The 15,000-nt window shown below is 45.5% G+C and overlaps 3 protein-coding genes across 8 annotated transcripts in view; 1 reads left to right on the forward strand and 2 right to left on the reverse strand.

The window, feature by feature from the left end:
* Positions 1 to 8,713, reverse strand: part of LOC113648623 (scavenger receptor cysteine-rich type 1 protein M130-like) — a 13,266-nt gene extending 4,553 nt beyond the window's left edge. Inside the window, exons 1-11 of the mRNA XM_047804002.1 lie at positions 8,653 to 8,713; positions 8,448 to 8,585; positions 7,661 to 7,972; positions 7,126 to 7,440; positions 6,697 to 7,011; positions 6,267 to 6,612; positions 2,679 to 2,977; positions 2,150 to 2,455; positions 1,934 to 1,981; positions 1,694 to 1,831; positions 1,417 to 1,509 (exon numbers count right to left, since the gene is read on the reverse strand). Coding sequence (XP_047659958.1) covers positions 1,417 to 1,509; positions 1,694 to 1,831; positions 1,934 to 1,981; positions 2,150 to 2,455; positions 2,679 to 2,977; positions 6,267 to 6,612; positions 6,697 to 7,011; positions 7,126 to 7,440; positions 7,661 to 7,972; positions 8,448 to 8,577 — 2,302 coding nt within the window. The 5' untranslated portion in view covers positions 8,578 to 8,585; positions 8,653 to 8,713. The remainder of the gene's footprint in view (positions 1 to 1,416; positions 1,510 to 1,693; positions 1,832 to 1,933; positions 1,982 to 2,149; positions 2,456 to 2,678; positions 2,978 to 6,266; positions 6,613 to 6,696; positions 7,012 to 7,125; positions 7,441 to 7,660; positions 7,973 to 8,447; positions 8,586 to 8,652) is intronic.
* The window catches only part of LOC113650187 (B-cell receptor CD22-like), a 1,781,460-nt gene that overhangs the window by 330,109 nt on the left and 1,436,351 nt on the right, over positions 1 to 15,000 (reverse strand). The gene's annotated exons all lie outside the window — the stretch shown is intronic.
* Positions 1 to 15,000, forward strand: part of LOC113663360 (antigen WC1.1-like) — an 870,979-nt gene that overhangs the window by 35,607 nt on the left and 820,372 nt on the right. The gene's annotated exons all lie outside the window — the stretch shown is intronic.

The following is a 15,000-nucleotide window of genomic DNA, read 5'->3' on the forward strand; positions in this document are numbered from 1 at the left end:
TGTGTCTTGTGTCCAGTATGTGTCTTGTGTGCAGTGTGTGTCTTGTGTCCTGTGTGTGTCTTGTCTCTCCATTTCTGCTTTAAAAATCAGATATAAAGTGTGTCTGCATTTCACTCATGTTTCATCAGGCAGACAGACAGACAGACAGACAGACAGACTCTGCAAATAACACACACACACACACACACAAAGCAAAACACACACTCAGCAACACACACACCCACACTTACTGTTTTACACACACAACCACATACACACACACACACACACACACACACACAGACACACACAAACCCATGCATGCCTTCATAAACCACATTAAAGTATTTATCAGGACACCCAGTGAAAATCATGGTTTACTGGGACTCGTTTTTCCTGACATGCATCAACTAAAATACACATACGGGTGGCTGACGTGACATGTGATTTTAATGTAACATAGTGGATATACTCACTAAAATGTGTTTTTTCCTACAACAGTCATATGTAAATGAAGCAAATTACTGTATTTTATGTTGTAATTTTACTTTTGAATGAAAAAATATATTTTGTTCCTGTTTATTTAAAGGCTTTTATGCCAAATGTCCTGTGGTGTGACTGTAACATAAATGAGACATGAAACAGTTATAAAATAAACCACCAACATTTGGAATAATTCATAAGATCTTTGGCATTATTTTACAAATAATAACTTAATAAAAAAAAGGTTTTTACATACAAAAACAATATACAGGAACATTTACAACAAGCACAATTTTGTAACATAAATGCCGTCCTGTGGCGTGACATGGAAGTCACGTGGTGTGACATCACTTTAAATGCAACTAAATGCCTTTATTAAGTTAATTCGATTTTTATCATGATGTAGCCTTTGAACATTATAATTGGACATTATAATTTCATATATTTTGTTTGAAAAATATATATATTGTTTGTCACTTAGAAGAAAAAATACTGTTTCACCTCTATTTGTCAAGTGCCCATACACAAATTTGTTTTAGTTATTTATCATAAATCACACACAGGGAGGGAGGAGGTGCATCTGTACAGAACATTACACACACACACACACACACACACACACACACACACACACACACACACACACACACACACACACACACACACACCTGCACTAAAACTTTAATAGATGTTTATCAGCAGAATCCTGTCTCTACACCACATACACTCTAACTGCACATTTCCTCTCACACACATTCAGCTTATTTTTATTTATTTGTCATAAAGAAATAAATCACACTGGATTTGGGGGGAAATATTGCTCTAATCACTGAGTTTACATTGAGGTGTGTATTTTGTATGGAGTGATTTGATCATTTTTATGCAGTGAATTTCAGCTAGAAGTTTAAATAGAATACAATAAGTGTGATGTAGAACAGTCCACATATCACTCACCGCTTTGTGTGAAGCTTCTTCTAGCCATGTATCTGTGGTTGATCTCCTCATAGACTGCCTCTGGCTCAGACTTACGCCTCGTTATAGAGACAACTGGGAGTGGGGAATAATAATAATAATAATAATAAGAAGAAGAAGAAGAAGAAGAAGAAGAAGAAGAAGAAGAAGAAGAAGAATTACTCTATAATAAAATATTAAAATGTATTTACAGTATGAATGATAATATGAGAATGAGACTTTAAATAATATAATAATAAAATGTGTGAAAGTGTGGTACCTCTCCTGAGCACTCTGTTCTGGTAAAACAGCACCAGCAGAAGCACTAAGGCCAGGAAGAGCAGCGTTCCAAACACATAGAGAACCAGTGGAGGGAAGGATGAAAGTCCAGGTGACACAGGGTTTAGATCGGTTCCTACTGAGATCAAAAACACAGAAGAGGATCTTGATACGACGTTGTGATCAGAAATATGTAGAACTTAATGATCAGTAATACATATTATATTAAACAAATACACACCTGATTTGGTGGTGGTGGTGGGTGTAGCAGTGGACACAGTGGATATGTCTGTATTCACAGAAAGAAAAACACTTTTTCTCACAATAAAAATTAACTGTTACTCAATAAGGTTTATGAGGTATATCAGTGTTTTCTCTCATTCTCATTTTAAAGCTGACATATTTACACAAATTCTACAGTATTGTATAAACTAGTATAGAGAGAGATTCCTCTTACCTGTGCAGTTAATATGAACAACTTCATTATGATTATCACATCTGTTCTGTCCCCAGGGTGAAGATGGACACTGCAACAGTTTAGAGTCGTGTTTCCTACATTTCACATGATCCAGCCAGTTAGGAGCAGATTTTACTCGTGCTTCAGTGTTTGACAGACTGCCATGTCTTCCACAGTTCAGCTCTCCACACACCATGTTTGCCGTCTCATCAGCCATCTGATTGTAACACACATTACCCCAGGTTCCATTGTAGAACACTTCCAGATTTCCCTCACAGCCCTTTGTGAGTCGGATCTCTTTAAACTCTGGTGAGAGAAGGACGACTTACACTTCATTTGAAAACTTCCTGTTTTATCCACACAGGATTAAATATGTGTAAAATTATCTTTATGTAAAAATATATTTAAGATTCATTACATTTATAAACAAGTCCTTACTATCATGTTGAATTTCAGGAACTTTGGACCTCAGTTTTGAAATAAAACATATACATATCTAACAGGGTTATTGTCAGTCATCACACTGTACCTGAGCAGACGACTCCTACGTCCTCATGGTGTCCACATTCACCCTCTTCACACAGCTGATATCTGCAGTTCCACAGGGATGTCTCATTCCCCTCACACTCCACCTCATTCAGCCATATGGACCCAGTTCCAGGACCAAACCAGGCTGATATGTGGTTACTGAGGGCCTCTCCACACTGCAGCTGTCTGCACACCACCTGAACATCCTCAATACCCCACGAGTTATCACGCACAGTCCCCCACGAGCCACTGTGGAAAACCTCCAGCCTTCCTGCACAGTCTCCCCCAGAACCAACCAGCCTGATGGAGTTGGGATCTTTATTAAACACACACGCACGCATACACGCGCATGCACACACACACACACACACACACACACACACACACACACACACACACACACACACACACACACATAAATCAGATATGTAAATCTCTAAATAATGCAGCTCACAGACAGTTTATAAACAGTTTATTAACTGTTTCTTAACAATTTATTAACAGTTCTGTCCCATTTTGGTATACCAGGTAAATATGTAGATATGAACATTTATAATTCAGGACTGACAGAGAAAATGTTTGTTCTGTTGCCATGACCTGTAAAATAAAATAATTCTATTTTTAATTAATATTTAGCATATTAATTAAAAATAGAATTATTTTATTTTACAGGTCATGGCAACAGAACAAACATTTTCTCTGTCAGTCCTGAACAATTACTTTCTTACTAACAGAGATCTGTTCCTTAAACTAAATTTTAAAGTGTTGGTTTTCTACAGACCTGCTCATTTGTCTCCTCAAGATGGCGGCGCGGCAGTAGCACGCAGCGGCCTCTCCGGATTCAATACGGTGCTATTTACGTTTTTTAAGTTTTTATTTACGGTTTTTAGCCCGACCATTGCTTCTACATGGATGCCAGAGACAGCGCTGTTCATGTATACAACCACCAGGACCTAACAAAGTACATAAATCGTGTAACAACCAACCTGCACGATGATGTACTGGATAGGCTTCATGACCTTGGCTTTCTGCGGAGACCAGGCCTCCGGTCCCATGGTGTCGCTTGATACCAGAGACCAGGAGAGGGGATGCCAAAAGCGGTGCACGAGGAAGCATAAGCCATACAGAGCTATTAGCGACCTACAGAATGTTCACCCCGATGGACTTTTTATCATCGCCGGAGATTTCAACCATGCAAATCTCAAGTCAGTGCTCCCTAAATTCCATCAACATGTGGACTTTGCTACGAGAGGTGAAAACACGCTGGATCTTGTTTACACAAACATTCCCGGCACATACTGTGCGGAGCCCTGCCCCCATCTCGGCTACTGAGACCACATCACTGTTATGCTAATTCCAGCATACAGACCACTCATCAGATGCTCAAAACCGGTTCTGAAGAAGGTGAAAACCTGGCCAGCAGGAGCCACCTCTGCTCTTCAAAACTGCTTTGAGTGCACTGACTGGAATATCTTCAGGGAGGCTGCAACCAACGGCGACTCCGTCAACTTGGAGGAGTACACGTCAGCAGAGACCAGTTACATCGGCAAGTGCATTGATGACGTGACCATCTCCAAGACCATCACTACACACTCCAACCAGAAGCTGTGGATGACTGTTAATGTGGTGCTCTGCTGAGGACTAGGGACCTAGCCTTCAGAACAGGGGACAGGGTGGCCCTAAGAACAGCAAGAGCCAAACTGTCCCGAGCCATCAGAGAGGCAAAGCGTGCACACGCCCAGACAATCCACAGCCACTTCCAGGACAGCAGAGACACCCGGCGCATGTGGCAGGGCATACAGGCGATCACAAACTACAAGACAGCTTCACCTTCAACAGCGTCGTTGTTCCTACGTGCCTCAAAACTACCACCATCGTTCCTGTCCCAAAGAAGTCTTCAGTGTCCTGCCTCAATGACTATCGTCCCGTTGCACTCACACCCATAGTTATGAAGTGCTTCAAGAAGCTTGTCATGAGGCACATCAAGACCCAGCTACTACCCTCACTGGACCCCCTACAGTTCGTGTATCGTCTAAACCGCTCCACAGACGATACCATTACCACAGCCCTCCACTTAGCCCTCACCCATCTGGACAATAAAGACACTTATGTATGAATGCTGTTCATAGACTTTAGTTCAGCATTCAATACAATCATCCCTCAGCACCCGATTGGGAAGCTGAGACTCCTGGGACTAAACACCTCCCTCTGCAACTGGATCCTGGACTTCCTGACTGAGAGACCTCAATCAGTCTGGATTGGGAACTGCATCTCCAGCACCACCACACTGAACACTGGAGCTCCTCAAGGCTGTGTGCTCAGTCCAATGCTGTTCACTCTGCTGACTCACGACTGTGCAGCAATGCACAGATCGAATCATATTATTAAGTTTGCCGATGATACGACCGTGGTGGGTCTCATCAACAAGAAGGACGAGTCAGCATACAGGGAGGAGGTGCAACAACTAACTGCCTGGTGTAGAGCCAACAACCTTTCTCTGAATGTGGACAAAACTAAAGAGATGGTTGTGGACTTCAGAAGAGCACAGAGCGAACACTCTCTGCTTAACACCGACAGATCATCTGTAGAGATCATCAAGAGCACCAAATGTCTTGGTGTTCATCTAGTGGAGAACCTCACCTGGTCACTCAACACCAGCGCCATCACCAAGAAAGCCCAGCAGCGTCTCTACTTCCTACGAAGGCTGAGAAAGGCACATCTCCCTCCCCCCATCCTGACCATGTTCTACAAAGGGACCATTGAGAGCATCCTGAGCAGCTGCATCACTGTCTGGTTTGGGAACTGTACGATCTCGGATCGCAAAACCCTGCAGCGGATAGTGAGGACAGCGGAGAAGATCATTGGGGTTTCTCTTCCCTCTATCATGGACACTTACACCACATGCTGCATCCGCAAAGACAACAGCATTGTCGATGACCCCACACACCCCTCACACACACTCTTCACCCTCCTGCCATCTGGAAAAAGGTACCTAACAGTTTCATCCCACAAGCCATCAAACTTCTCAATAACTGAACTGTTCTATACTGAGCACAACATACACACACATCATCTGTATGGACTGCACAGACCCTCACAAAACATACAATACAATATACTATATAATACTATAACATACTATACAATATTTCAGTCATTTGCTGTTTTTTGAACAACTCTATATATTATCCAATGGATTTGCTGCTAAGAAACTGTGTTCACTCTAATGTTACTGCACGAAATATTGTTTGAACATTCAGTATTTACACTAGTCGGTCGGCGCTGTTTCTGTTACTGCTTATTGTCTTTTGTGTTTTGTATTTGTTGTACTTTTTGTATTGTCTTGTAACTTTATGTCGGCACTGTTTTTTGTCCTGCACTGTCTTTTGTCCTGCACTGTCTTGTTTGTCTTGTCCTGCACTGTTTGCACCAGGTTGCACAGTTGCACTTTATGTGGCTAGGACTACTTACATGTCCTTAGTCCTGTCTTTGTTTTATGTAGCACCTTGATCCTGGAGAAACGTTGTCTCATTTCACTGTGTACTGTAACAGCTATATATGGTTATAATGACAATAAAAGCTTCTTGACTTGATTTGTGAGTGTTTACCTGAACAGGTGATGTAGAGCTGTTCCCCGGAGCTGCAGTTGACAGGTTCAGCTTGTGCACTGCTGCAATTCCTCAGATGATTTTCACTCCCAGAGCAGCTGAAACCTGTTACACACATGTGTTTGTGTTCAGTGGTGGATGGAGAGGAGCGGTAGTTCAGCACGGAGCCACAGCCCAGCTGTCTGCAGAGCACAGACGCCTCAGACAGACTCCACAAGTCCAGGAGAACTCTCCTCCAGTCCTGCCTGAAATAAATCTCCACCTCCCCCTGACACTCGCTCCCTCCAGACAACCGCACTCGCCCCTCATGAAGCGCCACAGATGATCCTGGAGCAGAAGAAGGTCATTTAAATATTGTAATGAACTCTGACTTTATTCAGTAAACTGGTGTATGTGATGTTATTATCTCACCATTACAGATGACTCCAGCATCATGTTTATGAGTGCATGCAGCTCGACTCCATGATGAGACGCCACATTGTGATAGGTGTGTCTCCTTCCCCTGACAATCAAACACATCAGCCCAGATGTGGTTACTCCCCTCCCCAAACCAGTCCACCTTCACCACAGCCACAGCACTCCCACAATCCAGCTGTGCACACAGAACATCTGCAGCTCTCATATTCCAGCTTACAGCACAAACTGTGCCCCACACACCGAGGTACAGGAGCTCCACTCGACCAGAACAGGAGTCCGGTCCGTTCACCAGTCGCGCCTCCGTGTAACCTGAACAAACAGCCGAGAGCTCAGTGAAAGAGGAACATTAACACAGGAACCTTAAAGTTTGATTGACAGCTATGTGGTCTCTATTTAAACAGATGTTACATCATGATACTTAACCAGAACATATTAATCCCACATCATTGTCATGGGAGCAGGTTGAGTGTTTCAGTGAAGATGATGATGGACAGAAGTAAATCCCAGATTCGTTTCCTCTACACTGAAGCTCCTCTGTCCACACCTGACCCTCCCCTCGTCCAAAAGCAGCTGATCCCAGAACCTTTGAAGGAATCCCACAGTCCAGCTCTCGACACACAACCTCTGCATCCTGCTGGTCAAAGTCAGCATCACACACTGTGGACCAGGAACCTCCAAGAAACACCTCCACTCTCCCAGAGCACCGGTGAGGACCAGCACTGAGTCTCGAATTCTGACCTGTGTTTTATTTAATTGTGTAAATATTGTTTTCAACAAGACAGAACATAAGGAAATCATTACAATGTTATCAAATTAAGTTTAAATAAATCTATTGTGTTTAAAAAATACATAGATAAACATCTAAATTTTAATAAAGATTATGTATTGCTCAAATTTAAATTAATCAATAATATTAATGTAACTAATAGTAATGTTTGTTTTAAACACAGAAGTTTACCTGAGCAGGTGACTCCAGCATCATGAACATGTCCACACTTATAATTTTCCCCCCTCCCAAGTGACCTACAGTCCTTCAGTGTCGACTCTGATCCTCTACAGTCCACATAAACCATCCAGATTGGTCCTGATCCTTGTCCAAAGTGACCGTATTGTGGTGCATCTACAGCCTCCCCACAGTGCAGCTCTCTACACACCACTGCAGCATCATTCCTATCCCAGCCACCACTACACACTGTTCCCCACTGTCTATCATGAAGAACCTCCACTCTCCCAGCACAGCGACTTCCACCATTCACCAACCTCACATTGTCTGAGAGAGAGAGAGAGAGAGAGAGAGAGAGAGAGAGAGCGAAAGTGAGCATACATAAAAAAAAATCTAACTTTCTCTCTCACACACACTTAAACTTACACACTGTCACACAGTCGCACAAACAAACAGACCTAAAAACACACACTCACACACACTCACACACACACACACACACACACACACACACACACACACACACACACACACACACACACACACACACACTAAATCATGTCTAAACTCTAAACATTAAACTGGAGCTGATTTTATAAGTGAGGCCTCAGAACAAACCCTGAGGATGATGTGTGTACTCTCATGTACAGCTTTTTATATTCTATAAAGATAAAACACTTTCACTGTTTATAAAGTTACAATCACTCCAGGAAACTTTCTTCATGTCATGATTAAAACTGGTCCCTACTGTTAAAGTGAGAAGTGTGTGATGTTTTCGTGTGAATAATCAGTGTGAACTTACCAGCTGCTGTGAGTGTGAGTGTGGATGAGAGAAGAATTAAAGTCAGACAGATTTCCATCTCCCTCCTCGCTGTACACGATGTGTTCACCTCCACTCGCCCAGAGAGACTGAGAGAAGTGTATCCCCTCATTCAGCCCCCCACAGAGAGACAGACAGAGAGACAGACAGAGGGAGAGAGACGGCCGCCAATCACACGCACTGTTACCTTATTAGAAAGACGAGAGGAAATCATCACACAGCCTCAATAACAAATCAGATGAGGCATCTTTCACTTTCTCCATATATATCAAAATAACGTCAGAGCTGATGAACAGAGCTCCACCTCCTGTCTCTGTGGTGTGTGACTGATGAACAGAGCTCCACCACCTGTCTCTGAGGTGTGTGACTGATGAACAGAGCTCCACCTCCTGTCTCTGTGGTGTGTGACTGATGAACAGAGCTCCACCTCCTGTCTCTGTGGTGTGTGACTGATGAACAGAGCTCCACCTCCTGTCTCTGTGGTGTGTGACTGATGAACAGAGCTCCACCTCCTGTCTCTGATGAGAGTCGACCACATCACACACTGATGTCAGAGAGAGGAAACACTCGGCTGTCGTACAGCATTAATTCCTGACAGCTGCACAGAGCAGATACACAGACTGATAAACACACTGTAACTACATCAGTTACACATCCTTTCTACACACACACACACACGCACACACACACACACACACACACACACACACACACACACACACACACACACACACACACACACACACTCATGCACACACACAATTTCCAAACAATGATTTGTGTTTAGTGAAATGTGTTTGTTCTCTTAACTGACCTGCTGGGGGCGCTGTTAGGAAACTGCTGTATTATTATTATTATTATTATTCATTATTATTATTATTATTATTATTATTATTATTATTATTATTATTATTATTATTAAAAAGAATAAAATATACAAACCCACACAAATCTAACCCATAATATATAAATAAAAATAAATAAAATAAAATAAATAAAAACACAAACACAACTCCTGAATAGTGTTTATGTCTGGAGTTACCATGTGTGTCATTTCAGTATTAAGTCCTCATTATGAGCTTAACTCTGAATGTGAGACTTTATTATTAAAATGAGGAAAATGTTTTCATGATGTGAACTGAATTTATGTGTGTGTTCCTGAGAACAGAACAGAATACAATAGAACAGAATCTTTATTGCCTTTGTATAATAACAGTGACATTTGTCAGTAAAATTCCCAGTAAAAAATAAAGTCCCAAAATCCACAAAATTCTAAATAAAATGTGGAGCATCAGTGCAGTAGAAGCTTGTGTGATATTAATTTTTCCCTGTGTGTGATTTACCATTTTAATGCACATTCACATGAACAGGAGTCAGAATTTACCAGTGCTGCAGTGCAACAAAATCTTTCCCTTTCTAATCAGCATCACCGTTAACATCATTTATTAAATTAGACTCGTTATCGACCAAGTTCATCTTTTCTGCTCTAAAACTTTGTCCTGGTTTCCTTTGGGCCGAATAACTGAAAGTGAAGTTTGGACTATTTTCAGTGACGAACTCGATAAAGACTCATCACTGGTGTATATAGTGCAGAAGACTCCGGTGTAAAGACCCCTCCTTGAACCGCCACCTTATTGTGGTGGAGGGGTTTGCGTGCCTGAATGATCCTAGGAGCTATGTTGTCTGGGGCTTTCTGCCCCTGGTAGGGTCTCCCAAGGCAAACAGGTCCTAGGTGACAGGCCAGACAAAAAGCGGTTCGAAAACCCTTTATGAAGAAAATAATAACAAGGTCCGTGACGTCGCCCGGTATGGCGCAACCGGGGCCCCACCCTGGAGCCAGGCCCGGGGTTGGGGCTCGCATGCGAGCGCCTGGTGGCCGGGTCTTACCCCACGGGGCCCGGCCGGGCTCAGCCCGAAGGAGCGACGTGGGGCCGATCTCCTGTGGGCCCACCACCTGCAGGAGAAACCGTAAGGGGCTGGTGCAATGTGGATTGGGTGGCAGTCGAAGGCGGGAGCCTCGGCGACCCAATCTCCGGACATGGAATCTGACTCTAGGGACATGGAATGTCACCGCGCTGGGGGGGAAGGAGCCTGAGCTGGTGCGGGAGGTTGAGAGATACCGACTAGAGATAGTTGGGCTCGCCTCCACGCACAGCTTGGGCTCTGGAACCCAACTCCTCGAGAGAGGCTGGACTCTCTACTACTCTGGAGTTGCCCGCGGTGAGAGGCGGCGGGCTGGTGTGGGCTTGCTCATAGCCCCCCAGCTCAGCAGCCATGTGTTGGAGTTCACCCCGGTGAACGAGAGGGTCGTTTCCCTGCGCCTTCGGGTCGGGGAGAGCTCTCTCACTGTTATTTGTGCTTATGGGCCAAATGGCAGTGTAGAGTACCCGACCTTCTTGGCGTCTCTGGAAGGGGTGCTAGAAAGTGTCCCGACTGGGGACTCCGTCGTTCTACTGGGGGACTTCAACGCTCACGTGGGCAGCGACAGTGACACCTGGAGGGGCGTGATTGGGAGGAACGGCCCCCCCGAACTGAACCCGAGTGGTGTTCTGTTATTGGACTTCTGTGCTAGTCACAGTTTATCCATAACAAACACCATGTTCAAGCATAAGGGTGTCCATCAGTACACATGGCACCAGGACACCCTAGGTCGGAAGTCGATGATCGACTTTGTGGTTGTTTCATCTGACCTCCGGCCGTATGTCTTGGACACTCGGGTAAAGAGAGGGGCGGAGCTGTCAACTGATCACCACCTGGTGGTGAGTTGGGTCCGATGGCAGGGGAGGAAGTTGGACAGACTTGGCAGACCCAAACGTACTGTGAGGGTCCGTTGGGAACGTTTGGCAGAGTCTCCTGTCAGAGAGATCTTCAACTCTCACCTCCGGCAGAGCTTCAACCAGATCCCGAGGGAGGTTGGAGACATTGAGTCCGAGTGGACCATGTTCTCAACCTCCACTGTTGATGCAGCCACACGGAGCTGTGGCCGTAAGGCCTCCGGTGCCTGTCGTGGTGGCAATCCCCGAACCCGGTGGTGGACCCCAGAAGTAAGGGATGCCGTCAAGCTGAAGAAGGAGTCCTATCGAGCCTGGTTGGCTCGGGGGACTCCGGAGGCAGCTGATAGTTACCGGAAGGCGAAGCGAGCTTCAGCCCGGGTGGTTGCAGAGGCAAAAACTCGGGTCTGGGAGGAGTTCGGTGAGGCCATGGAGAAGGACTATCGGTTGGCCTCGAAGAAATTCTGGCAAACCGTCCGGCGTCTCAGGAGGGGGAAGCAGTGCCCTGCTCACACTGTTTACAGTGGGAGTGGGAATCTGCTGACTTCGACTGGTGACATCCTCGGACGGTGGAAGGAGTACTTCGAGGATCTCCTCAACCCCACCAACATGTCTTCCATTGAGGAAGCAGAGGTGGAGGGCTCGGTTGTGGACTCGTCGATCCCCCAAGCTGAGGTCACTGAGGTAGTTGAGAAGCTCCTCAGTGGCAAGGCACCGGGGGTGGATGAGATCCGCCCTGAGTACCTTAAGTCTCTGGATGTTGTGGGGCTGTCTTGGCTGACACGCCTCTGCAACATCGCATGGCGGTTGGGGACAGTGCCTCTGGACTGGCAGACTGGGGTGGTGGTCCCTCTGTTTAAGAAGGGGGACCGGAGGGTGTGTTCCAACTATAGGGGGATCACACTCCTCAGCCTCCCCGGAAAAGTCTATGCCAGGGTACTGGAGAGGAGAATTCGGGCCGATAGTCGAACCTTGGATTCAGGAGGAACAATGCGGGTTTCGTCCTGGTCGTGGAACACTGGACCATCTCTATACCCTCACCAGGTTGCTGGAGGGTTCATGGGAGTTTGCCCAACCAGTCCACATGTGTTTTGTGGATCTGGAGAAGGCATTTGACTGTGTCCCTCGTGATGGCCTGTGGGGGGTGCTCTGGGAGTATGGGGTCCGGGGCCCTCTGTTAAGGGCTGTCCGGTCCCTATATGACCGGAGCAGGAGTTTGGTTCGCATTGCCGGGTGTAAGTCAGACTTGTTCCCGGTGCATGTTGGACTCCGGCAGGGCTGCCCTTTGTCACCGGTCCTGTTCATTATTTATATGGACAGGATTTCTAGGCGCAGTCGGGGGCCGGAGGGAGTCAGGTTTGGGGACCACAGGATTTCGTCTCTGCTTTTTGCAGATGATGTTGTCCTGTTGGCTTCTTCAAATCAGGACCTTCAGCATGCACTGGGACGGTTTGCAGCCGAGTGTGAAGCGGCGGGGATGAGAATCAGCACCTCCAAGTCCGAGGCCATGGTTCTCAGCCGGAAAAGGGTGGCTTGCCCTCTTCAGGTTGGTGGAGAGTTCCTGCCTCAAGTGGAGGAGTTTAAGTATCTTGGGGTCCTGTTCACGAGTGAGGGAAGGATGGAGCGGGAGGTCGACAGGCGGATCGGTGTATCTTCCGCAGTGATGCGGTCGATATACCGATCTGTTGTGGTGAAGAAAGAGCTGAGCCGCAAGGCGAAGCTCTCTATTTACCAGTCGATCTACGTTCCTACCCTCACCTATGGCCATGAGCTTTGGGTCATGACCGAAAGGACAAGATCCCGGATACAGGCGGCCGAAATGAGTTTCCTCCGCAGAGTGGCTGGGCGCACCCTTAGAGATAGGGTGAGGAGCTCAGTCACTCGGGAGGAGCTCAGAGTAGAGCCGCTGCTCCTCCACATTGAGAGGGGTCAGCTGAGGTGGCTCGGGCATCTGTTTCGGATGCCTCCTGGACGCCTCCCTGGGGAGGTGTTCCGGGCATGTCCAACCGGGAGGAGGCCCCGGGGAAGACCTAGGACACGCTGGAGGGACAATGTCTCTCGGCTGGCCTGGGAACGCCTCGGTATTCCCCCGGAAGAGCTGGAGGAAGTGTCTGGGGAGAGGGAAGTCTGGGCATCCCTGCTTAGACTGCTGCCCCCGCGACCCGGCCCCGGATAAGCGGTAGAAAATGGATGGATGGATGGAACTCGATAAAGAGACTTAACTCACGTTAACTATAATCTAATCTTAGCCGAGTTAAACACAAAGAGATTAGATCCGATATAAGAGCCGTGTGACACGGTGTAGAGACAACTAAACGGTTCTATGGCACAAGTCTAGTGCGGTACTACAGTAAGTAATAACAGCAGCACGGTGACGTCTGATGGTGGTGGAGTTCCAACGTGGAGACTAACAGAGACATGAAACGGAACAACAGAATGGACTTTAGTGCAGCGGTGGAGGAGAGCAGCTAACGGGAGCAGTAAGAGAAACGTGTGCAGCAGTCTGCTACTGTCAGCTTCTCATCACTGGTGTATATAGTGCAGAAGACTCCGGTGTAAAAGAGTGAATGTGTGTGTGCAGTGTGTGAGGCAGAGTTCAGTTCAGGGGCTTTAGTGAAAGACTGATTCAGCACACTGATGGTCCTGGGGGTAAAAACTGTTCCTTAGTCTGGAGCTGTGAGCAGAAATGGTCCTGTAACCTGCATCAGGAAGATGTTCAGCACAGAGGGTTTGTGCTCCTTAGCCTGGCCTGTATCCTAGTGCATCAGCCTCTCTCTTGTTTCCTCTCCCTACACCACCTTCACCGCCTGCCTGCCGGTGTGCTGATCCACAGAGCTGTCGGTGCTCTGATTAGCTCTGCAGGATTCATATCAGTGTTGGGAAGTGACTTTCTCACACTTTGTTCATTTTTATAACTTCCTGATGGCTCATATGGTCACAGACACTTTACACTTCTGCTTCTTCTTCTGGTTTAAAAATCAAATTTTATTTGTCACATACACATACATACATGGTACGACATGCAGTGAAATGCTTTATGCAACTGTCCGGTATAAGAATAAAAAGAATGAAAAAAAAAAAAAAAAAAAAATTATAGAATATTAATAAAAAGTATAAACTATATAAGAAAACTATATTAAAAAGTATATAAAACTATAAAATATAGATGGAGAAATAATGTATATACATATGCATAAATATACATATACATAAATGTGTATGGTTTTTAAAGATTGTCCTTAAACTTTAAACTTCATAGCTTCATACCGCCACCTACTGTGATGGAGTGTGAAGAGAATTAATTCTACATTTCTCCTCATCTCTATATCCTATATTTTAATCCACTGATCTTAATAAATCTCATTATTCCATTCATTTGTTTTCAGCTTGTCGCTCTGTAAAAACCTTAATGTTTACAATTTAGTTTTACAATTTACAGGAACCGTAACTATCCAAAACCATCGGGGAACTTCAGTTTCTTCCTCTTATCATCTCAGGAAGTTTTTCCTCACCACCATCACCTCAGGCTTGATCATTAGGGATAGATGTGTAGTGATAAATAAACTTTAACTATAAGCTCCTGAGCTGCAAATCCTGTACTTCCTGTAGGTGTTTTTACCCAGCATGCAAAATCTGTAGTGGTGGAATGGGCAAATAAAACCTTTAAGGTCTGATGGGCAGGAAGGCAGTGAAGGCCAGAGTCCCATAGAATGATCCGGATTAATGCTTGTCATGGCACTGGACTCTAACTTCAGAAGCAGAGA

Source organism: Tachysurus fulvidraco, chromosome 19 (assembly GCF_022655615.1).
Source record: "Tachysurus fulvidraco isolate hzauxx_2018 chromosome 19, HZAU_PFXX_2.0, whole genome shotgun sequence".
NCBI classification, from domain to species: Eukaryota; Metazoa; Chordata; class Actinopteri; order Siluriformes; family Bagridae; genus Tachysurus; species Tachysurus fulvidraco.